General features: G+C 43.7%; 3 protein-coding genes across 3 annotated transcripts in view; 1 reads left to right on the forward strand and 2 right to left on the reverse strand.

The window, feature by feature from the left end:
• btbd11b (BTB (POZ) domain containing 11b) overlaps positions 1–6,750 on the reverse strand; it is a 51,784-nt gene extending 45,034 nt beyond the window's left edge. Inside the window, exon 1 of the mRNA XM_056599157.1 lies at positions 5,645–6,750. Coding sequence (XP_056455132.1) covers positions 5,645–6,521 — 877 coding nt within the window. The 5' untranslated portion in view covers positions 6,522–6,750. The remainder of the gene's footprint in view (positions 1–5,644) is intronic.
• A 3,294-nt stretch (positions 6,751–10,044) lies between these two features.
• Positions 10,045–15,938, forward strand: zgc:153031. The gene is made up of 6 exons (XM_056599196.1): positions 10,045–13,770; positions 13,950–13,999; positions 14,882–14,981; positions 15,194–15,320; positions 15,449–15,564; positions 15,767–15,938. The coding sequence occupies exons 1-6, from the start codon at positions 13,679–13,681 to the stop codon at positions 15,864–15,866; spliced, it is 585 nt and encodes a 194-aa protein (XP_056455171.1). The 5' UTR covers positions 10,045–13,678; the 3' UTR covers positions 15,867–15,938.
• Positions 15,329–18,150, reverse strand: mterf2 (mitochondrial transcription termination factor 2). Its single transcript, XM_056599183.1, has one exon. It carries the CDS (start codon positions 17,873–17,875, stop codon positions 16,751–16,753), a length of 1,125 nt encoding a protein of 374 aa, XP_056455158.1. The 5' UTR covers positions 17,876–18,150; the 3' UTR covers positions 15,329–16,750.
• Between the last annotated feature and the right edge of the window lie 8,121 nt (positions 18,151–26,271).

Genomic DNA, 26,271 nt, shown 5'->3' on the forward strand with positions numbered 1-26,271 from the left:
TACTGGAGCAGGAGGGTTCCAGATTCCCTTCAGGGAATCTCAACCCTGAAATAACATTGACATCCCTGCACAAAAAGCACTCTCACCCTGGATTCTATCTGCTGGGGGAACCCCACCCAGCCATTTGGGTGATTATCCCACCGGATCCTCTCCATCACATGAACTGTAGGTCAGCGTTCATACAGATGACGTTGCTATTTATATCGCATGTGCAAGTGTGCACGGAAAACACAGCTCAAGTGGTTGGCGCAAGAACAAGATAATAGCCGCTGGACTCTCCACCGAATCCCATCCGAAGCCCATGACACAGCTCTCCTTACCCTTTTGCCTACTCTGAGCATTACCCAAGACAGTGTAACTTAAGCATGAGGTGTACATGATAGGCTTACAAGCTGGTGTGACTGTCATGTATATATTTTTAAGGAATGTCATGAGTGAGGAATAAAACGCAGCAGTGCAGTCACATGCATGGGCACGAGGCTTTCCTTTTCACAAATGATCTATGCCGCATAGATCCTTATATGTATGCATAATGTATTTATATATATAATAATAAGTGAAACAATAGGTTATTTGCTTTCACTTGGTTTTATATTGTATACATGCCACTATACATTGGTTTTAAAAGTCAGCGGCTTGTCTGTGTTCAATATAAAATTGTAATTTACACATTCCGGTGAAGGAAAAAAAAAAAAAAAGTGGATCTGAAATATCAATGCTGCACTTGTTGCCCATGGTTTCCTGACAAAGTTTCTCCGTGCTATATTAAGAAGTTCAACTTTGCTTGTTTTCGTCTCATCTGTCGAGCAGAGTATTTTTCCTTATTGATGTTCCTTCTCTGATCCTCGCCATCTGCGCTCTGTCTCTCTCTCGCGTCTCCTTCTCTTTCTGTCTGCCTCTCATCTACTCTGCCTTTCACACTCTTCCTTCCTTAACGACGCACTATTTCTCAGTGTCCTCATCAAGAGAGGAAAACAAGCAGACCAATCTGTGTTCCGTGGCGTGACATGACAGTCGGGTCATGTCTGTCTTTCTCGGTTGCCTCGTCGCCTCTACTTCACAAGGGGAAAGCATTGAAAGAACCTCCGGAATCTTGGAGAATATTGTCTCCAAGAGTTGACAAAGAACTGTGCATGATATTTGGACAACAAAAAAAGGGAAGATTCCATTCCTTTCGGAAATGGGTCGATCCAATCTAAAACCATTTCAAGCCCGTATTAGAATAATCATAGTGTCAAAGCATATCTTGCTTTTGCAATCTGTGATAATTATCAGTGAAACATATTGGTGAAGGACAAAACATGGGATTTCAGGCGCTGGTGTTGATGTAAGGTCTCCTCGCTCAATGGCGGACCTCCCTCGCCGTAGTGTGTGACACAAACACATGTGGTGGCTCAGTACCAGGTCGCATCAGTGGAAAGAGAGTTGCAGCTTCTGAAACTCATTAGTAGAATTTCATTAAGACGAATGGATAAAGAGGAAAGAACTACAGAAAATGGCCGGGGTGGGAGAAGAATGAACAGTTCTTCTGTCACCTCCCTGTTCTTAATCAACTGAGGGAAAACTCTCCGTGCCAGGCTCCATGCCATTCCAATGTTTCCCGTTCCATTTCCAAGCTCTCAATAAACCCAGATCTGCTGGCAGGCTGTGCGCGTGTACGTGCGTGTCGTGCATCTTCAGTGTCTGTGTGTGTGTGTGTGTGTGTGTGTGTGTGTGTGTGTGTGTGTGTGTGTGTGTGTGTGTGTGTGTGTGTGTGTGTGTGTGTGTGTGTGTGTGTGTGTGTGTGACTGTGTTTGTGAATACGTTATGTGCATGTTGGTGAATGTGTGTGCACATGTGCATGGGCGCGCTCGCGTGTGATTGTGTGCGCGCGCATATGTGCATGTGCGTGTGTGTTGTGTGGGAGCATGCAATTGGGTACAATGCATGTTTTTCCCCCACCACCACAGATATATACCTCGGGGAGTCAACATAGCAGGACCGGGAGTCGGCTGGTACGGAGCAGTACCTCAGCCGGTCCCGTCTGCAGAACCACTCCGCCCCCCTCGGAGCTTGACGCTGAGTGTGCCAGGCGCCAACCTCACACAGAAGTACAGCCTTTTGGGTCAGACACCAAAGACCTGAGACTGAGCAGAGCTACGCCTCATCAGCCAGCTGCAGCCTCTCTCTCTGGACTACTGCAATCGACAGAAGCTTTCCTGAGTCTACTGCTGCAACAGATGCATTCCGCAATGTTTCTGACTGTACCAGCAGACACTGAATTAATATGCCACTTAAATCCGTTACAGACCGCATCTGTTAAGATGTTACAGACCGCATCTGTAGGTTTGGACTTCTAGGTCTCAAAGCAAAAAAAGTGTGATTTAAAAAAAAGTGTGCCGTGTCACGTGACAACCTTGTCCTAACATAGATACCGCCTGAACCCATTGGCCCGGTCTCTTCACCAACATCTCCCTACAGAGCTAACCCAGACACAACAAGACTCTGGAGCCAAGATGTCAGCCGCGGCCTGATGCGATGTGTGCCTGTCTGAGGCTGAGGGGCTTCATGTTTCAGTAGGCGTCCTCCAACTTGCTTCTTTTGACTTGTTTAGAATAAGATAAAGAAGACCTTTAATGTGCTCTCTGGAAGCTAATGCGAAGCAAACGCACTGAAAGTGAAACCCGCCTGACGCAGAGTTTTCTCTGCTCTGACACGCGGAAGCAACCCAACACCCACCTGAAAAATGAAGCCTTCAGACTCTAGGGGGATGGAGCATGGGTGTAGGGGGAGGGGGGACTGAGCCGGTGGGGATGACATAGCCTCTGTGTGTTTGTGTGTTTGTATGTGCGTGTGTGCATTTGTGTGTATTTGTGTTTGTGCGCTAGCTTTGGCCTACTGATGATATAACCAGAGTGTATGTGTGGCAGCGTGTGTGGCACGTGTGTACGTGTGTGTGTGTGTGTGTGTGTGTGTGTGTGTGTGTGTGTGTGTGTGTGTGTGTGTGTGTGTGTGTGTGTGTGTGTGTGTGTGTGTGTGTTGTGTGCATGCAAGCTTTGGCCTACTGACGATACAGCCTCAGAGTGTATGTGCATGCGTGCGTGTGTGTGTGTGTGTTTGTACATTTTTTGTGTGCATGTGTGTGCGTGCTTGCTTTGGCCTACTGTTGTGCGGTGGCATGCAGGCCGACCATATGCTGCGTGTGCCGGTGTGAACGTGCGAGCCACCGTATGTGAGAACAACCACATTAGGGTTCGGGCAGGTATGACTGAAGGTACATGAGAACAGCGCAACCATGAAGCATAGGAACATCTCACCCATGAGGACTATTTCAATTTGAAGCCTGGCAGATCCTAAAGAATAACAGCTCGACGAGAAGATGATGACGGCGAGATTATGTGAAATATCATCAACAAGAATGAGCATTGAGTTTGGTAGACACCAGGTTGATGAATTGACACAGCACCAACAGAGGGAGATTGCTCTGGCTGATGAGATGCAATAAAGTTAGGCATGGCGGGGCCCTTCGATACGAAAATGCGGTCACTGGCGGGGTGGGTGGGGCGATTATCATAATATTGAAAAATGGCTTCAATTACTTCAAAATGGCTGAGAGGAAGAGCGGACAGGGCGTCAGGATGCGGTATTGCTGTGGCAGGCAGGCAGTGGTTGGGTTATAAGGTCAATCTTTTCTAAGATGGAGTGTCTCTTTGGCTCTGCTGAGGTGCTGTCACTGAGCTGGCCTTTACTGGCACAGCAGTGACTGGATCATGGATTCAAGACGCATGTCAGCTGTTGTTTTCTTTTACTCAGGGTGACATGATGCGTCGAGCCAGACACTTTCATCATTTTGTGATCCTTTGTTAACAACTGGAGACTTTTAGATTAAACCAGCTGTCAAATGACAATTTTCTGATTTTCATGCTAATTCTTTCAACACCTGAATCTCTTTGTCGTCATAGCAACTACAAATAACATAACAATGCTTATTATAGCTTAAGCATTATGCACATATTGTTTGAATTCATAATCTCTGTGCCATGATGCTTTGTCAAATATATTATTTAAACTAAATTTTAAGTTGAACCTACACAGTGAGTGCCATAAAGTATTTCATACACTTGATTTGGAATGCAAAAACCACCACGCATACACCGGCCCCATTCATCAGTGAACCCTTGTCCATCCCCTGTACAGATGCGATTATGCCAGCTGAATTGAGTAATGACGGAGTTTATAGAGCAACATCTGTTATGGTAATGTGTTCACATTGCATGTCCCTCTTCTCTGTCAGTCCGCTGTTGTTTTGGTTTAATATGTGCTCTGTTTGAGGAGGAAACACTGCAGGAGCCCCATCGCTGCTGTGCCCATGACCAGCGCGGCTTGATTTATGGGAGTCGCTGACTACAAAAAGTCTAGAGGAAATGAGCATTTATACACTTACACACCCCAGCGAGATATGAGGCATGACCTGTAGCAGCTTGTGTCCCTCTATCTATTTCACTGGTCTGTTTGCTCTCTCTCTCTCTCTCTCTCATCCCCCTCTACCCACATCTCCTATTTGCATCTGCCTACATTATAAAGAGAAGCACATGGACACACTACTCTGCCCCCCCCCCCTGCCCCCCCAGGCCGTATATTACATAAACCTGTTGGAGTACAGGCCACAGCAGCACATTCACAGCAGCAGCGGTCGCGTGAGGCAGAATAACGCAGGTTCTTATTCACAGGGTTAAAGGGGAACACACCGCCGCTGTGCAGGACACCATTTATCTTGCTTGCACAAATACATGCCTCTAAAAAACATACATGTCACAAACAGAGGGGCTTTATCATATTCGGAGAACAGATGTTCTAGGGGGCTGGTTATAGTAAGACAGTAGATTCTGGTCTGGATGCTAACCCTTGACACTAGCATGTTTAAACATGAATGTTACATGTTGAGACTTATCGGCTAGAGTTTAAAGATAATTGGCAGTATTCTGGGTGGTTATGGCTCTGCTAGAACCTTCATGCAATTCTGCACCAATGGGACTTCCATCTTTTTCTTTCCTCCGAAACATATATAACCCTACGACCACAAATTATTATTGATGACCTTTATGATTTGATTGTGCTTGTGGTTTTGTTAATCTATTTTACTATGAATTTGATATTGCTTCATTACTGGAATTGTCTTTCAAGTTGTGTTTTGTCTCGTTGTGTTCATCTAAATGCAGGCGGGCTTATATAAGGGCTTCCAGGCCAGCCATGCATGGTGGGATGGCCATCCTAGCAGGGATATTACTCAGAACCCTCTCATGGATTTTCTTGCCCCCAAGTGGTTTTGGGGAGTTTTTCCTTGTTGTTTGTTTGAGGGTTTTGAGGTTAGGGGGGTGAAGTAAAATCTTATCTGCACATCATGGACCAGTGAAGCAATTTGAGACCTGTGATACAGTGCTGGATAAAAGTCAGCCACTTCCCAACTATTCAAATATTCTACATGTTTACAAGTCAATGGTATGCAATAATGTCGATAGGGAGACAATCAATCCTCGGTTTGCCAGGAACTCGGTATGATATGGCATTTTGAACTATTGGCATCATGTGCGTAACGTCAAGTGCACTTGTGATAAAAGACAAGTGTGTGTTTGTAGTGAACTTCAACCAACGACTGATAACTCACCATTTGCATTCTTCCCACAAATGAGATGTTGGTAGGGCTGAAGTAGCCCCCATATCTCAGCGTCACTGTTGATCACCTGCGCCATGGACTCCAGGGTGAATTTAGGAATTCCGTTATCTTTCTCCAAAAGCGCACTGCGCAACACTCGCGTGTACACCTCCCGGAAGAGGCTCTCCATGCACGCACACAAGTAAATAGCGGCGTGCTCGTGTATCCTGACGGCAACGCCGCTGTCCACCATCCACTTGAAGAACTTCCCCACGTTGAACACGAGTCCGCACCGCACCGCCTTGCCGCGGCTAAACTTGTCCTCGGTGCTCATGTTGTACAGAGACAAGGCGCTCACGGCGGCGGCGATACAGTTCACCGAAACCGTCCACGAAAGGACGATCTTGATGGCGCTTTGGATCTCGTACTTTGTGCATTTGGCGTAGCGCAAACTCAGCCGCTGCGCTTCTTTGGCGATGCGCACCAGCGCGCGGCTGACCAGTGTGGAGAGCCGGAGCAGGACGCCCTGCGGGAGGGTTGGTAGCCGGGTTTCCTCGTCCCGCTGGAGCGCGCTCGCCACTTCCCCGAGGCTCCATGGTACCTCGTCCTCTAGCTCGGGTAGCTTAACGCACCGCCCGGAGCACTCCAGGGTCTCGGCGTCTTCGACCAGAACGGTGTTGACAGTGTCCAGACTGTTGTGTCGACTGTGCATCGAGGAGTCGGTTAAAGGCCAGTGATTGTTGCCCCCATGCGCATGAGTTGCGTGTGCCTCGGAACAGCACAGCGACGCACTGGACGACCTGAAGGAGTCCGCGGCTCCACCATAACCCGAGTCGAGCGTCAAATCCTCCAGCGTTCTTGCCACGGACTTGTTACTCCTGCTTGCCATAGCTGCACTTCATACTGCAAACTAAAGGCTGTGGGATAAGTTGGGTAAAATATTCCACATTAAATGGATTTGAACGTCGTTCTTACACCGTTGTGCTAAATCCAGTGAAGAACCTTCTGTTTTAAAGGTCCACTGTATTTTATATAGCCCACGTCGTTCTGTGTTTCAATCTTATCTGAGACATTCATCCGAGTCGAGGATCAACAGTGCTGCTAGGCGCTCACTTGGTGTTTTACGCATAGTCTCTGACAGTTGGAGGCGGGGCCCGTTGAGATCTCCGTGCGGCGCGCAGCCAATGCGCACTTGGAATGACTCAAAACAGTTTGGGGCGGCTGCAGCTCTTCTGCAACTTAAAGAGAACTCTATTGGAGATAGGGCTCCTCACGGCAGCTATTTTGCATGCATGGCTATCTCACAAGGTGATGCGGTAAGGCAGCAGCACTATTGCTATGTTTAGAGAAGACACTCTTTCAGGGAAGCTGCTTTTTATTTTCTAGCAGCATATCTGATGGTAACATGACTCAGGTGCTTGAATAATTGATGGTATGCATAATGCATTTCTCTAGGTGATCTCCGTTCCATAGGGTTATTTTATACGATCCCCATTCTTGCAGTTAGTCGTGGTCGTAGCCTACCTTATACCTTTTCTATAATGCTCTTTTTTATTCCTGAATTAAACAACCATTAGGTTGAAAAATGGTGGCCATGACAGCAACATAAAGGCCTCCGGTCAAGAGTCGGGAGCAAATTAGGAAGAGTAGTAGATGATCTTATTGTTAAACAGCAGAACTTGCACGCTATCAATTTTAATTGATTTTTCATGCATGCCTTTTGTTAATGTATACTTTTCGATTAAATACTTACTTGACAATGTTCTTTATAGATGTACTGGGGCATTATTTCTAGAGCAACAGTGAACCCTGGTGTACAAAGATAGCAACAACAGTCAAAACAATCTGACCACAAACAGCAAGTTTTTCATCATGTTAATGAGATTCAAATGACTAAACAGTTATTTGTAAATAATTTATAATGACCTCACAGCTCACTTTTGATCATATAGGCTTATATGGGCTTACAAACGTAGACTACATAGTATATATTACCGACTCTTAGTGTTGGTCAATAAGGTCTCATTCATATTGAATGTCGTTTGCCGTTTACAACCAAAATATTTGTCAGCTGCAAGGTCGCAAAGCATTCAACAAAGCTTTTATTCCCTATGCAGTTCCAAGCTACTTCATACACATGTATGATGCAAAGGGTTGTGTTATGTCTGTTGTTGTTGCTTGCTTATCAATATTGAAGACGAACACAAAGAACACCCATCATCCCTCGAGCGACAGATTGTTCATTTTGAAATACACCTCTCCTCCAATTCACTATTGGATACCCTGCGGGCTGTAATTCTGTATCTTATCAGTCGAAGTGTTTCCTTGGCTGCTGCTACACACTCCGGATCCTGCCAGGGTTCAGGGCTGATGACACACAGGACATGGTCAGTATCAGAGGACCAGTAGAGAGCGCCAAACTGGATCTTAATGCTTTACACTCTACGACTCCGCCGGCTGTGAAAGCAGACTAAACAAAGCAATCATTTAAAATAATTGCTGTCGTTTATATTTTGGAATGCAGTCTAAGACACATGTCTGAGAAACCGGTTTCAATAGACCAATGTGATGGTGGTTAGTCCGGATGCAATGCACGTGTCAGTTTGTCAGGTAAGTCAGTCACATAAAGTGTAGTGGGCAGGCGGTTTTCAACTACCACTAAAAAGGTTTGATCCCTAGTGTCTGCAGTCTACCGGTTGCCATCTTTCAGCAAGAAACCTAACAGCCTTTAAACGAAAAACAATAAATTGAGCAAACCCATGTTATAACGTTTATTTTAATTTTGTTCCTACTCAAATATTGTTAACTTCTCCATTTTCGCTTTCGTTTCCTGATTGAGTCAGAGCCATTCCCCGAGCCGCACCCTAATGTTGCTTAAATCAGAGCTAAAATAGCATTGGGTAAAAGCATGTGTTCAGTCTACTAAATAGTAGGTTGTGACCCCTTCATTTCTGACCAGATAGGATGGCAAATCGTATCTGATCAGTTCAGCCCAGATATCTGGTCAGGTAAGACCCCTATCCAGACTATCTCCTCTTTATTAGAGGGGTCAACCTGGGTGGATGAGCAGATTCACCAGGACATGAACATTAGCACTGCAAGTCAAACAAAGGAAGGCACAGCAGAGGTTAATTGCGCTGTAATAAGACTGCACTAGAGGTAAACCTCCAGCCTTACTGAAGGGGACCCAGCCATGGTTTTGCCCCAGCCACATGTCTGAAGGGACACACCAGGGATAGGGGGCAGTGAGGGGGAAAGGAAAGAGACGACATCATAGATTGATGTCATCCCCACAAAAATATATTAATAATTAACTTTAATCACCAAGCACGCCAACTTAATCAATCATTAAAACATTCAGTCCTCCATGAGACGAACAAAACTGTGTGAACACAGTCCAGCGTTCTAACAATCTGACAGGTAATGCATGATTGCATTATCATGACCAACCACATAGAGTGACCACACACACACACACACACACACACACACACACACACACACACACACACACACACACACACACACACACACACACACACACACACACACACACACACACACACACACACACACACACAATGTCCAAGAAATGAATAAATGATTGTCCTACTCCTTGAATACAAATACAATATTATTTTGCCTTACGCTACAATTTAACCGTGACTGTATGAAACACTATAGTTATTCATTATTTAATCAAAAATAAACTACGAAAGACAAATATGATTTCTCTGTATGCTAACGTGACTGTTTAATACTACTATAAATATCACATGAAATTTTATAAATAAATAATATCCATCCTTGACATGGTATTATCAAATTACAGAACTAATTTAATTTCCAAACCGAGTTAACAATAATTAATATGGATTATGACTTAAAATATATCTTCATATGTTGGTTAAAGGAGACCTACTTATGTTACTATAATTATGTTTTCTGTGTTGATTGAGATATTTACATTTTAAGTCGTATACACACTACTGAATGGGTTTCACTGTCTATGTCAGGTCTGCTCCTGAACGCTATAACCTTTATCCAAGTACAATAAATAAAATTCATCAGCAGACGCCGGCCGATCTCAAGTTGAGCTCAAAAGGGCTGCGCGATGAGAGCAAAAAAAATGGAAATGTCAGGCTCCACAGAATACGACAATGCTTGAACCATTCCCTTGATCTGGATAATAAGAAAATAAAGTACCATGGTTGGCTGTGTTATGGGGAGACGGCTTGGGTAGTGGTGATGCTGCAATATATGTTGCAGCATTGTATATAATTGCCATTGTCTAAAGTTATAGCCTGCCTTGGGTGTTTTCTGATTCTTTGTTGTTTGTTTTGTGAGTGTAATCGTACTTGGCCCATGGAACTTTATAAGCAAATATGCTCAGCTGGACTGGTTGTTCAACCTTTGAACAAATGGCATGTTATTATGGTCAGGTTTGATATGACAGGCCATGATCATGGTGGGAGCTTAAAATATTGAATTAGGGATTTACTGGCTGGGGAGGGGGATTATGAGCTTCAGTGCCCAGTGTCCCCTGGGAGTACAAATCCATCTGTCCTGTTCAACCTCAACATCTCATCACTGACAACTGCATCAGCGAGAGGACGAAGGCTGAGTACAGAGGTGTTATGGACTCCTCCGTCGCCAACCTGCAGCTGAACACTGGAAGGACGAAGGAGTGGTGGACTTCAACAGGATGAAAGCAATGCCTGCATCTGTCTCCATTTAGGGGGTACGTAAAGGGCCAGAGCCGACTCTACTTTCTGCCCTGGCTCCGATCATTTAATGGCTATTTATGACCTTGTCTTGAGTAGGGTGAAGTCAATGGATGCCAGCAGAATCAATAATCAGTAAGGCTGGCTCAGTACTGGGTGGCAGAGTGTGATTCTCTGGAAGTGGTGTCAGAGAAGATGATTCTGTGCAAGCTGAGTAGCATCTGTGACTCTCAATGACTCTCACCCACTAAACGATGTGCTGGCTTCGCACAGGTGTCCCTTCAGCAGCAGAGCGATAGTAATCAGTGCATTTTTTTTGGCAGACGCTTTTATCCAGAGCGACTTACATCGGTTAATACACACATTGACACACCGACGGCAGAGTCAACCATGCAAGGCGACAGCCAGCTCGTCAGACGCACATCGACGCAGCTAGGGATCGAACTAGCAACCTTTCGGTTACAAGACAACTGCTCTACCTCCTGAGCTAAGCCGACCCACACACAGCAATTGTACCACGATGCACCACACCAAACCTGTTCTCCTTGTGGCAATACAGCTACAACAATCCCCTACATCAGGCCAAGAGAGGACAAGAGGCACCGGTGATAAGGTGGTTCTAGCCTCCATTTCAACTCTGTTCTGCTCTCTTTACCTACATTACTCAGTGGTGGTAGTGTTGCTGTTTTCTTTTCAGTAGCAAAGCTGCTTTAATGATCAAGTGGTTTGGTAGCGTTCACTCAAGCTGCATTTTCCAAAGCATCTCTGAAGATCAAGTAATGCAGAGCTTTTTTGTTTTGGTCTGAAATAAAAGTGCACAAGTCATACCTAATTTATAGTCACAGTTTGGGAACTGCACGAGCCGGCATGAACCAAAATGACATAGTCAAGGACTTTGCACTTTGTCGCGTGTCGCACACCTCTGAAATAGTGCTAAACGGCAACTATTTGAAGTAATGTCTCATCTTGTGAAACAGTACGGACTAGCATAAAAAAAGCTAGTAATTCATTGAAGTAGGCTAACCCTAACCCTAACCCTTTTTACTGCTCGTGGTGCCCCCCATGTGATTTGGCGCCCCCCACAAATTTTTGCGCCACGGGCGGCTGCCTGGTTCGACCGTGCCTAAAACCGCCACTGGGTGTGAAGTAAACTTCACATTCCCTATACTCCCTAAGAATGGAAGGCCATTCATAACATGGTAACGCAACATATAAATGTTGCGTTACCATGTCCGAATTTTGCATGTTAAATGTTTGCTCATGTTAACAAGTCATATTTTGCCATCTTAACGCAAGACTCATTGACATGGTAACATGTCAGGCCTCATTTGGACATTTTGTGTCACAGCCAGGGTTGTTCAGTTTTACACAATGGAATGGTGATGGAAATTGCCTTAAGGAATGTAAACACAGCTAGCCTGTGGACACGTTTTTCAAGTCTGGGGTCAAAAGGTCCAAAGGAGCCCGCATGATTCATGCCCCATATGAGATAAGAATAAGTGATTAGTAACAAAAAAGCTCTGCATTACTTGATCTTCAGAGATGCTTTGGAAAATGCAGCTTGAGTGAACGCTACCAAAAGTAATTTTAGAAATTAAAATGTAACTGCGTTAACTGCAATTATTCTACTTCATTTAAGAATGATCGATTCTGATTGGCTGGGAGGGGTGCATTAATCCGGCATATTGCCCGCTGACTTGTCGGTTCTACTTGCTGCTGACTGAGCACAGTAGATCAATACGCCGCTTGTATCGTTTAGATACAATGTAACAACTGCGTCATTAAACTATTGATCAGTTGCAGCCTTGTGTGGTTGCTATAGAAACGAGTTACCTACAGCTGAGCTAACGTTATTCACAGTAGTTCTAAAGGGAACTACTTTTCGAGGGAGATGAACTTAAACAGAGTATAGGCTACATTTAATAAGCATGCAATACGAGTAAGAAAAAGGCTAATTATTAAAGTATTTGAATTGTTTTATTATGTTGGCCGGCGAGAAGTAGTTGCCGTTCCACCTGAACGGCAGTTACCGTTCCAGAACGGCATGCCTTAGGCCACCACCTGAACGGCATGTGCCGTTCCTGAACGGCATGGTATGTCAGTGGTCGCGGTGGCACGTGCCACAGGCCAATAAACGATCTCGGCGCTACTGGAGAAAACCCCACGGGCAGTTGAACTAACTAACTAAACATCACTCAATCAAGAAACTGTGAACATCCAATTATAACTCGAGCTGTTGCTTTGCATATCCTTATTCACGTTGGTCATGTGAATATCTTAACATAAGATAACTTTAGGATATGATTAAGTCACTAGAAGCACGAGAGAAATATTATGCGTAGGCCTATGTTATGAGCCTTGTACCTTGTAACTTGAATAGGACCATGGTCCCTAAGGTGTAGGCCTACTTCAAAGTTAGACTTATGCTGTGAGACAAGCACGCCGAAATTATACTATCACGTATTCTTTATGAGAGAAGAATATAATGTAGCCTACTATAAAATAAGATAAGGAATAGGATTGTACTTTATTGATCCCGCGGGAAATTCGTGAAAAGAGTAGCTGTTGCGGCTGCCGCACCAGAGGGTGCGCAGTACGCACAGAGCCGGTGTTACACCGAATTCTCCGTTTGTTTCGTACATTATAATTGACTAATTAAGGGCGCCACCAGAGGGCGACCCCAGCACATTTGCCGTAGCCTAGGTCGCCTATGCCGAGCGCCGGCCCTGGGTGCGCAGATGTGTCGATGAAAATAATTACGTATTCTTTCTATAGATCAGATACAAACACTAGACAGTCGCATAATGTCTATAGTGTTTTCTGATCTATAGTATGTAGACCACGTCATCTAGCCTACATCGTTTACCTCCAGCTGTAGCCTAACTTTTCCATATTCACTTTATGTGCCTGTTTTTTTTTACGTGAATTATGACCATAGAAACACGAGAAATATGATGCTAACATACTGGCAATGAATTGACAGTATGTTTGCAGTATGTGTGCATTCATATTTTTCGTAACGTTCACGTGTAATTTGTTGTTACGTTAACGTGTCAATTTGTGTTACGTAAGGGTAGGGCTGGACCCCTCGAATTGCGCACGCCTTCCATATCCATACTAATAGAAAACTGGTCACTTTATGACACAGTAGCCTATGACCTGGATTGCGGCTATGGTCGTCCAAATGCTTTGAGGGGGGGGGGGGGGAGCCTTATCAAATGCATGGCGGTGCATTTGCTGGACGCACCTCCAGCAGCTCAGTCGACAGATCCTGTCGCCCCTGTTCGGTTCGATCTGAGCACAATCTACACACCAGTTCAAAATGAGTCTACAGAAGAAACCCGTTCGTCTCATCGCGGCAGCATGCAATGATTTGGGAATCGGAAAGAATGGAAAGCTGCCTTGGAGTTTACCGTAAGAACGTTAAATGAATAATCTCTCTTTCTGTGTTTGTATTTAGCGATGGCAGGTCGACAGGGTCTAGACTAGAGGTAAAATGACATGATGATGGTGACGTATGGCAGAAGCAAAAACCCATTGAAAAACTACGATGCAATTATAATTCTTTCCTTACATTTTTTTTTTTACCACAGGAACGAGTTCAAGTACTATTTGAACAACCTCAGTCGAGTCTCACATCCAGGTATTGAAAATCATCGATCGATCTATTAAGCTTGCCCAGTGATACACAACCTCTGAGTTGGTATGATTTATGGGGGAGTGTGTGCAAACAAACCTATATATTTTAACAAACCATGTTCTTTTTTTTGGGAAACTATATTGCATACAAACTGACTACCTAATGATTCATAGCCGAAGTAGAGCGATGCCGAATGCGTCCACCGGGACACTGATAATACCAGTAGGCCTAGATGTTGATTTGGTAAACGCCTTTCGTGTGGAAGCAGATGCACAAAAGTAAAAGTTGGGATCGCAAACATCTTCAGAGATAGAAATGGGGTCACGGAAGAAAAAAAACATGGATATAAAATGTATAACAGCAATAATAATCCAATATGCTGAGTGTATGCAAGTTTCTCCCCACATCATTACAAACTTGCGATATGAACTTGGGGAAAAAAGGACATAAAAGCAGTACGGCAATACACTCGCTATGTAAGCTAGAATGGAGAGTGCAGTCAAGAGTATTAACTACCCAGAACAACAAACTAAATCAGTGCAATAACCAAAATTGCTGAGTATTATGTAAAGCTTCTTACCAACTCATAAAATATGTACATATCAAATTAACAATTTTTAAATCAACAAAAATATTCTACCCTCCTCTATATTTCCCCAATCGCCCCTGAATCTTAAAATCCAACATTAAGCAATATTCCGATTCTCTTAGTGGCTCCATACACAGCATCTGTGCTGGAGGGACAAGCGTGGCGAAAAATAATGCTTCTCAAAAAGGACTAATATTCTCAATTATAACCCTTCAATATTTGAATTGTAGCTTGTTTTCTTACCTTGCTTGATCCGTAGTAAGCCATCCATTCATCTAATATTTTTCTTGCTACAGGAATGTTCAATTTGGTGGTGTGGGGAAGACTGAACTGGTTCTCACAAGAGGAATTTCTCAAAGAGAATGTTATACATGTGGTTTTGAGTAAAACCTTAGGGTAAGCTCTTATACACACAAACTTTTTGATATTAATAATCGCCAAATAAACCAGTTTGTAAATATTTGCATCAAGCCATCATTTAAGAGGAAACTCTGTTCACTACTATTATTCAGGACCTACTGCCCACACAGAAAAAGTGTGAATCTATTTAATGTGGCTACATCGCTTCCATGTCCGACATCTGTCCATCGCTGTCTCTATTCTTGTAGCGTTGTTCCAGATAACGCACAGTACCTACGAGAGGACCTCGAGGGGGCTATTCGTCTGGCCGCCTCACCTCCCCTCAGTGACATCATAGAAACCATCTGGGTCGTCGGCGGCACCGGGGTCTACAAGGTACACTACCAACATGTTGCTGTTCATTGTAACGTGACGCCATTGAAAGTGTGTAAAAGGTGCACAAAGCCGAACGTTCTGTTGCACCATTGTTGACAGGTCTGTGTTTCTGTTTTCTTTTCCACCAGGAGAGCCTGATGCACCCATGGTGTGACCTGATATACCTCACGGATGTCATGGCCAACATTGACTGTGATGTTTTCTTCCCCAATTTTGACAGACAGATATTTAAAAAGCAAGACAGGTATGATTTATGAATCCCCTCTAACTGCTTAGTAAACGTATTTATATTGTTTTAATATTTGTGTGGGATTGTTTGGATTCTGTAGGGTTGTACAATGAATTCACAAAGACTAAATTTAACAATTGTTACCATCGATTGATATGACAAATGTGTTAATCCACGATCTTGATCTATATGGTTGGTTTTGTTTGCATTACTGTAGATTTCCTGGCGTGCCGAGTGAAATCCAAGAAGAGAATGGGGTCAAATACAAGTATGAAGTTTATAAGAAAGACATTCACTATCAAGATAAGCTGATGTAAAATAATATTTATTCTGTATTTATATTTCAAGTGCCTCAAATCAGAAAATAATAAAACATGTCAGGGGATTTCAGTCACTTCCGATGCTCCTTTTTATTCCTAAGTGTATAGCTGGGTTTAGAGGATGCATCAATCATATTGACACGTGCCATGTGTTACCGCAGAGGGAGAGGGCAGAGGACAGGAGGTTATCGGAGGTTAAACACTTTCCAGACAGACATATTTAACATTTGCATTTGTACTGGGAGGATGCCATTGAGCCTTCCTCACAATTGGCAACCAAGTTTATGGAGTATCTGGTGAATATTAGAATTCAAATGTATTGTCGGTTCTTAACTATAAACAACTCATAATAAGCATAACCTGACAGGCTTTTACATTGGTAAAATGACAATGTATTGGAACACTGCATTTTATCCCTGAGATGCACTTAGTAATACAACAAGATTGTAATAATAATAATAATGATACATTTAATTTAGAGACGCCTTTCAAGACACCCAAGGTCACCTTACAGAGCATAGTCATCATATATCGTTTAAAAAAAACAAGACATTGTGGAATCAAGTCACATGGGTGCAAGTCATGCTTCTGTATATAATGCACTTCAAAATCAGCTTATCATAAAACTGGACCAACATATAAAACCTGAAATAATATATACATCCCTTGGCAGGGAGATATATCTCTCCACAAAACGTTTGAGGTGTTTTCACCTTCAGAACTCTTTAATTGTCTCACAAATTAACTGTTGGTATTATATAAGCAGGCCGACTCTCAACCACACTGGAGCTGTCCTTGCGCACAGATTCAAATAAATACAGAGAGACTACATTCACAGCATCAAATTTCCGTCCCCCTATTCAGTCTGGTACCATGACCCGTCAGTCGTCCGTCCTCAAAGGGGCGACGGGGTTAAACATCGGCCTCTCTCTGCGTAGCTGCAGCCTCCCGTAGCTCGCCTCAAAGTCCTTCTTGGTGCCACAGAGAGCCGCCAGCCCCCCGGTCTGGATGTCGTAGCCGTGCGACCTCAGGCTCTGCACGCGGTGGTTCACAATCTCCGTGGTGAGCTCCAGGACGGTGGGAGCCTGTAAGATCTGGGCCGCGCTGATGCCCACCGCAGACAGCCCCTGGAAGCGCTGCGCCAGCACCACCTCCGAGTGGTACAGCAGCGCCGGGCAGTCCAGGACCACGTGCCGGAGCTGGTCGTCGGAGCAGCCCAGGGTGCGCTGCGAGAAGGCCAGGGTACGCTGCATGGCGTCGGGGTTCAGCTCCGTGACGAAGCCCCTGAGCTTGGAGAGGAGGCCCAGCAGCTCGGAGGTGGTGAAGCCTTTCCGGGTCAGGAAGTGGAAGTTGTGCCTCAGCAGCTCCGGGTCTTTGAGGAGGACGAACGGGTTCTGGCTCAGCAGCTTCTGGAGCCAGATTTTCACGTTGGTGTCCTTTCCGCCCAGCTCCAGGTAGGCTGCCTGGAGGGTTTGGATCATCTTTTTGTTGTCGTCTACTGGTCGGCTGAAGCTCATGGGAGCCCCAGACATCAGCTTCGTGATGATGCGCTTGTTGAGGTTCAATTGGCGGAAGTATGTTATGTTGGCACGCTGATTGGCGTGGTGGCTGGCACAGGTGAAAAAGGAGGCAGGGAATTTTTCAATGACGCCAACAAGTTCTCTGTGGTTTGGACACACCGACAACCACAGGTCCCGCTGAGCCTGCATTTGCTCAGGGTGGCAGAGGACCGCCTCGGGGTACTGAGTTAGAACCCCAGCAACTATAGAGCCAGAAGCCCCCATTTCCCTCATCAGTTCGGCTACCTCATTAACATAAGTGGGGGTTTGGTACAGGATCCAGCACTTCAGTTTTCTGACCTTCTGGATGTCTACGGACAGTAGATATAGCGCTTCCACTGTATGCCGGTTCTCTTCTGCACGTTGGGTGGTGCATAGCCGCTCATGTATTTGAATCGCTGTACCTCGCGGATGCCGTAGGCACAGGGATGTGATCAGCCTCCACATTAAAGAAAGGTTTTTAGCCCACTGATCTTAAAAAAAACAGGTGCAGTGACAGCAAGCATGTAGCGTAGCAACGTGTTGCCGGGTAGTGTATACACTCTAACACTCTAGCAACAAAGAAAATAAATGTGTGGCACACTTACGCAGATAGCGGTGTGCTATTAATTGGAGCACTTCGATGTTGGGATTATAGAAGCAGCGTAGACGGCAGGGGGATGCAGAATATCCTTACTCAGGGGTCGAAGCCGAGTTGTGTGGGATGTCTTGTTATGAAACTGATTTTCTTTTTCCTTTTGTAAATGTAATTCGTTTTCCTATAGCGCTACATAGTGGAGACAAGAAGTATTGCGACGCAATACATTACTAACCCACAATAGGCCTATAGTTATGATCCAGCCTTTTCAATTTTTTTATTTTTCTTGTTCTTATCGAGTCCTTATTGGCAAGGTGGACACACTAGAGTAATAAGAATATCCATCTATCTGTCTGTCTGGCTGTCAGTCTTGTCTGTCTGTCTAGCCTATTCTCAATGTCTACTGTATGTCTCTAAATTTTGCCTCATTGTCTCTGTTGCCTCATTAATTGAAATATGTATCTATATTAAAGCAACTGTTAGGATTTTTATGAAACATTATTCTGATTATCACAAATCTAGATATGAGTCATTTCAAAAATGTCCATTAGAAATGTTACAGTTTGAAATTGTGAACACATGAAACCTGTAAGCCTGGTATGATTGCTTATCAAGCATTGCATAATGACAGTGTTTTGTTAAAGGGTAGGCTGCGCCTACTGGGTCAAACCAGTCCAACTACACATGATAAGACAAAGCAACGCTATCCTTTCATATCTAAATCTCTTTATTTCATTTGACTTTTAAATTTCTCATTTAAAGGAATTATATTTGATACAAATTAATTTGTCATTGTTTTTTCAAATTAACATTTAACCAACATTTAAAGTTAAATTAAGTGAAGTTCTTTGTTCAATTCATTGTGCATAGTTACATGTGTGTTACCTCAGAGGGAAGTGGTGTCTCTGGCTTTCTTTGGTTTAAATTTCAAATATGTTTAATAAGAGCAGGAAGCATGATACCATCTGAAACTAGGTGACACCTCCAAGCAGGTTATTCAAAAAGGGCATGCCACAGCAGTTTGTGCCAGACCAAGGATAGCAAGACAACATGCCACTTCCCTTCAGGATAACAGTGCTTCTACTCCTCCTTTCACTCAACATGGCAGTCACAGAAATGCCAGGATTTGTATTTCAAGCCCAGGGAGCTGATTTCCAGATCGGTTCTTGCTTTGGAGCAGATAACATGGTTGCCTTTAAGTCGTATGAGACCGGAGACCAACTTCAACTATTCAGCCGATGGGGGGTTCTCCTACTTTCCCGAAGACCTCCAGGTTCGTGCCAACATAACAGACTATAACTCCATGCTTGGATTGCTGATGGGTCAGCTGAATCCACGGGACGAAGGTATCTACAGGACAGAGTGCTGGCAGAATGAGACGCTGGTCAGCAACCTCAGAAAACAGCTGGTAGTCTGCAGGGAAAAGGTTGAGTTTGGGGAGATGTCTGCGTTGGAAGATGACTGGGCGGAGGTTCGGTGCAACGGCGGCGCCGGGGCCCTGGCTGGCACCACGATACACTGGTACTATGATCCGTACAGCAATTATTCCCTACGGGCCGGAGCTGTGCCACTTGATCCGTCGTTTGCGCGCCAGCAGGGTGCGGTGGAGGTAAGAGATGGCGGGGCGTTGCTCCATGTGTCCAACAGTGTGCTGCAGGACTCTTTTTCCTTTTATTGTGTCGTGATGAAGGGTCAAGATTGCCTCAGTTTTCAAACTATATACCAGCCAGGGTATGTTCATGCGAGGACAATGTATGCCTCGCATGGGGACAGGGTTGCACTGCCCTGCTCGTCTGAAAACAAGAGCCAGAGTTGGGTGACACCGTTGGGAAAGATCAAAACCTCTATAAAGTCTCCTGGATCAAGTGAGGGCAGCACGCAGGGCAGTCAAATGTACATCTCGAGGGATATCGAATCGAAAAGCCGTTTCCTGATCATTCCAGCTGCCTCTGACGAACACAAGGGGCGGTATTCCTGCTTCTCACCCACCCTGGAGAGGGTGTACCTCATCGCTTTCTGCCCTAGGATGGAATCGAGAGAAATAAGTATTGTGGAAAGAGGAGATATCTTGTTAGAATGCAATGTACATCAAAAAGCGCCTGGCGATGGCACCAGCGTAGAGTGGCATCGTGACAGAGCGTCTGGGGAAGCCAGCCTTATTCAGAACACCACGGACGAGGCTGCGGCCCGCACAGGCAACCCGAGGCGTGGAATGGTTCTGTCCGAGGACGGTTTCTCCCTCAAAATATCAGGCCTGACAGCAGAAGACGCGGGGGTATACTGGTGTATAGTCACAGAAGACAAAGAGGAAGAAGAAGAAGACGATGGTGACCATAGTGACTATGACGGTTTGGACGACGGCTACAATGATTACAATGACTACGGCAACGGCCGGCTCCACGTATGCATTTCCAAGCAGCAGATTGTTTTGACTGTCGCATTGACCCCGATTAAAGTTAGGGGCGACGCGTCATTGGCTCCGCATCCTGGAGTTCCCGGGTACGCTTTGGGCGCTGGGTGGGCAGCAGGACTGCTGCTGGTCGGGGTGATGGCGGCAGTGGCCGTAATGAAGGCGAGGTCAAAGGGGTGCTTCAGGCAGGGAGGCGTAGCCACCGACACGCGGCCCAATTTCCATCAGGACACAGAAATGGCTCGTGATCCCAGTTGTACTGAAATGTTAGCGCCCAATGAGCCATCTAATGCATGTTAAGTAGGATGCCTTTATGACATTTTTAAAGAGAGATAAAATGAAATTAGTCGTGTAATTGACTATCTATTTTCAGCTGTGGGTGGGAAGGAATCAGTGTATTTATTCATGTTCCCATGCAATAATGAATATTATCGGTTTGATCTAATAAAGACATCGACTGCATTTCCCTATATTGCTATGTGACCGTAACTAACCCTTACCCTTTGTCTAGACTAGAGTATATCATATCTGGATGTAATATATAAAAATGTAGAACTCAAATGATACAATTTGAATATATAGTGTGGTGATGGTTTATCAACGCTACACTACACACTACAATATGCTTTGGCAGGTAGTAGTAGTGAATATTATGAAGTGTGAGATATGTGTGGGTGTGTATGGGTGTGTGGGCAGGTCGATGCTGGTATGCATACATGCCAGTCCATTTCCTTGTGCAAAATGTTGTCTTTACAGATAAAATCTGCAAGGATGGGATATTTACCTTAGTTCCATGATTCAGTCTTTATTAATGGACAAAAGGAAGCCATACTCCCATAAAGAAACCGTGCATGCTTTAAGGGAGTGATCTGAAAAAAATAAAAAAAAGATTCCACTAACATCAATGATATAATTTAAAGCAAACATTATGAATATGTCTGCATATAAGAATAACTGATAATATCATGAATTCTGCATATTATTACGACAGAACGAAGGTTGTAACCAATACTTTAAACCTTCCGATCCTAATTATCTCTCCAGCAGTTCAATGGATAACACTATATTTTCCTCCCCCTGTAATGGTTTCCTCATGTGGATGAATGCATGCAGGGAAAAAGAGATGAAATAAGAGGATTGTAGACAAGGCATCTTGCAAAATGTCCAAAGTGCTTGGTGTTCACGTCGTCAGCAGCTGCAGAGTTGGATGAAGGTGGACTGATGGACACGCAGATGGGCGATGGCCAGCTGCTCCATGTTGTCAAGCGTAATTAAGAAGGGGCTTTAGTGTAGCACAGCCACAAGTAAACAGGCAGAGCTATCAGCCCAATAACCAGTGTCTTTGCATAGAGAGAAAGATAGAAGGGCCAATGTCTCTCTTTCGGTCTCTCTCTCGGTCTCCCCTTCTCTCTCTACCTCACTCCCTGCCGAGGGAGAGAGTGCGCAAATGGGTTTTCTTAATTGTTAGAGCGTCCCCCTGACCATCTGTGTGTGTGTGTGTTTGTGTGTGTGTTTTTGTGTGTGTGTGTGTGTGTGTGTGTGTGTGTGTGTGTGTGTGTGTGTGTGTGTGTGTGTGTGTGTGTGTGTGTGTGTGTGTGTGTGTGTGTGTGTGTGTATGTGTGTGTGTGTGTGTGTGTGTGTGTGTGTGTGTGTGTGTGTGTGTGTGTGTGTGTGTGTTTGTGTGTGCGTGTGTGTGTTTGTGTGCATGAGGGGGTGGTGTTGTGAAAAATATGCACAGACCACGCTATTACAGCAGTGAGCAACAAACTTCAAGGTCTTATCAGGCTTTCATGCCAAAACTAATTTTTGTCTAAAAGAACATTTAGCTCACTTGAACTTCGCTTGTATCCTCTGAATACATATATCGTTTTGTTACAATATCTGAACACACAAATACATGCACTATTTCTAAATACAGTATTAATCCCAACCATCGTAGGGCAAGAAACAACATGCTGTGAAAGTCTCCGTGGCTCCTAACTGCTTCACCACAGTTTCTGAGCTGCGCTGGCTGTGAGGAAATAAGGTGCAATTTCCCAAACTCATTTGTACTGCAACTGTTAATGCTATATGCACTGTGAGTGTGACAACACTTGGGGGAATAAAGAGCAAGGAGGGAGAGAGGAGGCAGCAAAGTCTCTAATGTTTTGGTTTGCTCTCAATACATTTGATTTCAGGTATATAGGTCAGCCCATGATGCCAGTTTAAGTTAAACTAAAGTAAGAAAATAAACTTAAAGCAAGCCATGATTTAATTTTATAATGTTTTTATAATGAAACCAGTACTTTCTTAACCCTTTCTTAATTCCTTGTTAAAGGAATATTCCATCAAGGTGTGTTATGAGTAGAGATCTTTCACATCATAGAAATGAATAATCATCAATGGCATGTGCCTTACCCTATACAGGCATCGATGGGTACTTCATGGCAAAGCATATTTTCAAACTCTGCAGGATCCAACAGCCCTGTTTATTCATGTGATTATTCAGTTATTGAAGCTAAAATAAAAGGAAAAAGATCTTAGGAGAAAGTGGACGGCAAAATGAGACCATCTATATTCAAGATATTTCACAAGATATTCCATTCAAAAACAATCACGGAAGGACGCGGACTACAAACACAGAAAAATAACAGCGGAGGCTTTGATGCGAGGCGTGCACGTGAGTAAACACTCAGCATCTTCCTCATGTAATCTCTTCTTCTCTTTTTCCTCATTTTTTTCCTTCATTCTTTTTTTCTTTACCAGACCCATTCATGCTTGCTCAATAATTCTCATTATGTCAGTAAAGCTGTACTTCACTCAATTCCAAAGAATGCCCAAAGTTCTTTGTGTGCGATATGGACTGCAAACCCCATGTTGGAGCCGAGCACCATCGCAGCATCTTTGGTTTCTAAATGAGCACTCTCTTCTGCTCCTCTTGGCCCATGTGGTCTTACCATGAATACCAACCCAGTGATGGAATCATTTGAAGGGTTGGACATATTCATCCCATATATTTTTCTAGCTCCATAAATTCGGCAGTTTTAAGAAAACAGAGAGATAATGGAGAGCAGCTTGGACAGGGGCTGAGTGGGCTTTAAGATAACAGACAGTCAAACAGGCTCCCAAACTATTCCTAGAGGCTAAATACTGATTGGGGTCACAAGTGTTTAATTCACTGGTGACCTCTCAGTAATACAACTGAGAGACGTGGGATTACACTGAAACACGAATATGAAATGTCAAGGAACTTAAGCCTGATTACATGTGATAGAGTTTAATGTATAGGGAGAATTAAAAGATAACACACATCTAAATTCTGTATGCCTGTGTATGTATTTTAACATTTTATATAGCATTTTCTGTTTCTTATTTTCATAGTCTGTAATAATTTGGCAGCAGTTCTTAAAGGTGCATTGTGTAATACCAGAGAGAAATATGAGAAGTTGTCTGAGCTGCCCTGTGCTGGCTGTTTGCTAGATTCAATTTAGCAATCCTTGTTGGCGTACCAGTGGGTGGAATTAGATTTCTTTCCTCTTGCTCGGGTTCCAAGTCAAGAAAATATATTTTGTTAACTCAAATGGTATGCAGAGATTTTGTTTGGGAGTTACAAAGTGGACCGAAAAGGAGGAGGTGCAGAAGTTTCTGAGAAGGTCCAGAAAATAAGTATAAAGCAATTTTGGTCCCACTTTCCCACAACGATACATTAATTAACCCTAAGCTAACATTAGTTTATGTTATACTGATAATTATAAAGCATTAGCATAGGGGTTAGGTCAGGTCTTGTAATGTACTTTTCAGTTTTCTTTGGTTAGGGTTACTCTGGTTAGGGTTAGGGCAGGCGGGTCAGGATTAGGTTTATGGTTAACCCTGAACCCAACCCTATTCAATAACGTACACATTTAAACCTTAGTTAACATGAACACCATTATCTTAGAAAACATCAAGACAATTTTTAAACGTATTTTGTTAATCATAGTATACCATGAGTTCACAGTTTATAACTGTGAGTTAATACTTATTACTGCTCTAACAAATGTAACTAATGAATTGTTAATTAATGGACCCTTATCGTAAAGTGTTTCAGCAAATTTGATGAGGGTATGGGTCCTGGGATTCGCAAATAACAGATGGATTTGGAAATTGCTTCATTGCTCCACAAGATAATCATGTGGATCAAAACGAAATGACAAAGAGACACAGACGGTGGCTCCATGTTTGTTTGAATCGTGCTGGGAGATGGTTATAGTTAGAAATGGCCTCATGGAGCTGTAGAAACGTCAGTGTCTTTGTGTGAGTGTACATCCTGTGTATATAATGCCGGACCGTATTAAGTTAAGAGTGGGCAGCGTGAAACTTAAAAGGAATATTTAGTGAACATTCAGTTCATCCCTTAAAAAGAAAAAAACGTCACTGATGAAACCAAGCCTCACAGTGTGTGGGAGTGAGGCTGCAGCTTGGAGTGCGGGATCGATGCTGTTCAGGGGGGAGCTGGAGGCCTGCTATTTATGGTGCATCTACAGTTCTCTGGATGTGAATCTGTCTTGTCTCTGTAGCAATGCAACATAGAATATCCTTAATGTCCCTGATCTTCTGGATGCCATGATGCTGATCGTGTATACCTGTCGGTGTGATTGACTCAGAGAATTACATTAAAATGGAAGATTGTTCGAATAAATGATACCACTGGAATTTACCACGTGCACATGCAGCAGTGGTGTCAATTACCGACCTGTGGAAAAGCCAAGGTACAGACACATTTTTATGTTTTGCTGATTCTCCAGTATTAAATATTCTGCTCTGTTCTGTAGTATTTTTATTCATGCTACAATAAATGTAAATTATTTTGAGTTATGTATATCAAGCTTTGTACAACATACTGGAGTGATGTCCAATTCCTCTTGCCAGATAGCCCCAGGTTGTTCAGGTGGGTTGAATGAGGCTTGTGGGCCACAATTTTGAAACAGAGCCAGAGATGGTGGATGTCTTAGTTCTGTTGTTGAATTATTGTGTTACCAGCCTTGTTCCTTGGGATCGAAAGGGGACTTCTAATAATCGTCTGTGTTTTTTAGAAGACTAAGTCTGAGGTATTCATTCAATACCTTTCTGTATTTATTATTCCATCCCCTTGTAGTTCTATTTGAACACAATGTCGAGTCACTGTCTAGTCCCCGGTGATGTGTTTCCATTGTTCTTATTCACCCAGTGGCCATTTTTGTTTCTCAATACTAACTGGTTGGAGGAGCTGAAAGTGGAATCCTGCAATCTGTCCAGAAAAGGACAGATTTCGGTCCTCACCATATCATCAGCTTGAGACTCTTAACAGGTCATCGGCCATTACCACACGGGTGGCCTGATGCCTTACAGATATGTTGTATCTGGGAGACAATATAGTAAGGATGTGTGAGTGCTTTGATATTAAAGTACTATTAATTATAAAGTTATTTTAGCATTATTCATATCAATATTATTAATAATACTATTATTAATATTATTGTTATGATTTTTTATATGTGCTGACGAAGTGGACCAGTGTGAGGACAATATGGCCAGAAGGTCATTTGCCCTCTGTTCGTCCTCATCTGGTGATCCTCAGACACACTGGCAAAGGAGTACCATTGCAGAGTAGTTTTGTCTTCTGGATTCTTACTAAAGTAATGTTTGCTTGTAAGATTAACGTTAACTGAGAGAACAAAATTTGTAAGGTGAACATAACAGGCTTCATTGTTACTTGGATACTGTAATCAGCACCTTATAGCATACAACAGTGTTATGGATAACAGTGAGGGACAGCAACATGTACAGATTATCTATTGGGAAGCTTCACAAGTAGATAAAAAAAACATTGACCTCCAAAATCGATGTTTATAACCGACC

The sequence above is a fragment of the Gadus chalcogrammus genome, chromosome 9 (assembly GCF_026213295.1).
Source record: "Gadus chalcogrammus isolate NIFS_2021 chromosome 9, NIFS_Gcha_1.0, whole genome shotgun sequence".
NCBI lineage: Eukaryota > Metazoa > Chordata > Actinopteri > Gadiformes > Gadidae > Gadus > Gadus chalcogrammus.

Excerpts from the sequence above, each read along its gene's own strand:
- zgc:153031 (XM_056599196.1), top strand. The coding sequence starts at position 13,679 with ATGAGTCTACAGAAGAAACCCGTTCGTCTCATCGCGGCAGCATGCAAT. Across the intron at positions 14,000-14,881 it reads CAGTCGAGTCTCACATCCAG|GAATGTTCAATTTGGTGGTG; the intron begins GTATTGAAAATC and ends TTCTTGCTACAG. Across the intron at positions 15,565-15,766 it reads ATATTTAAAAAGCAAGACAG|ATTTCCTGGCGTGCCGAGTG; the intron begins GTATGATTTATG and ends GCATTACTGTAG.
- mterf2 (XM_056599183.1), bottom strand. The coding sequence starts at position 17,875 with ATGTGGAGGCTGATCACATCCCTGTGCCTACGGCATCCGCGAGGTACA.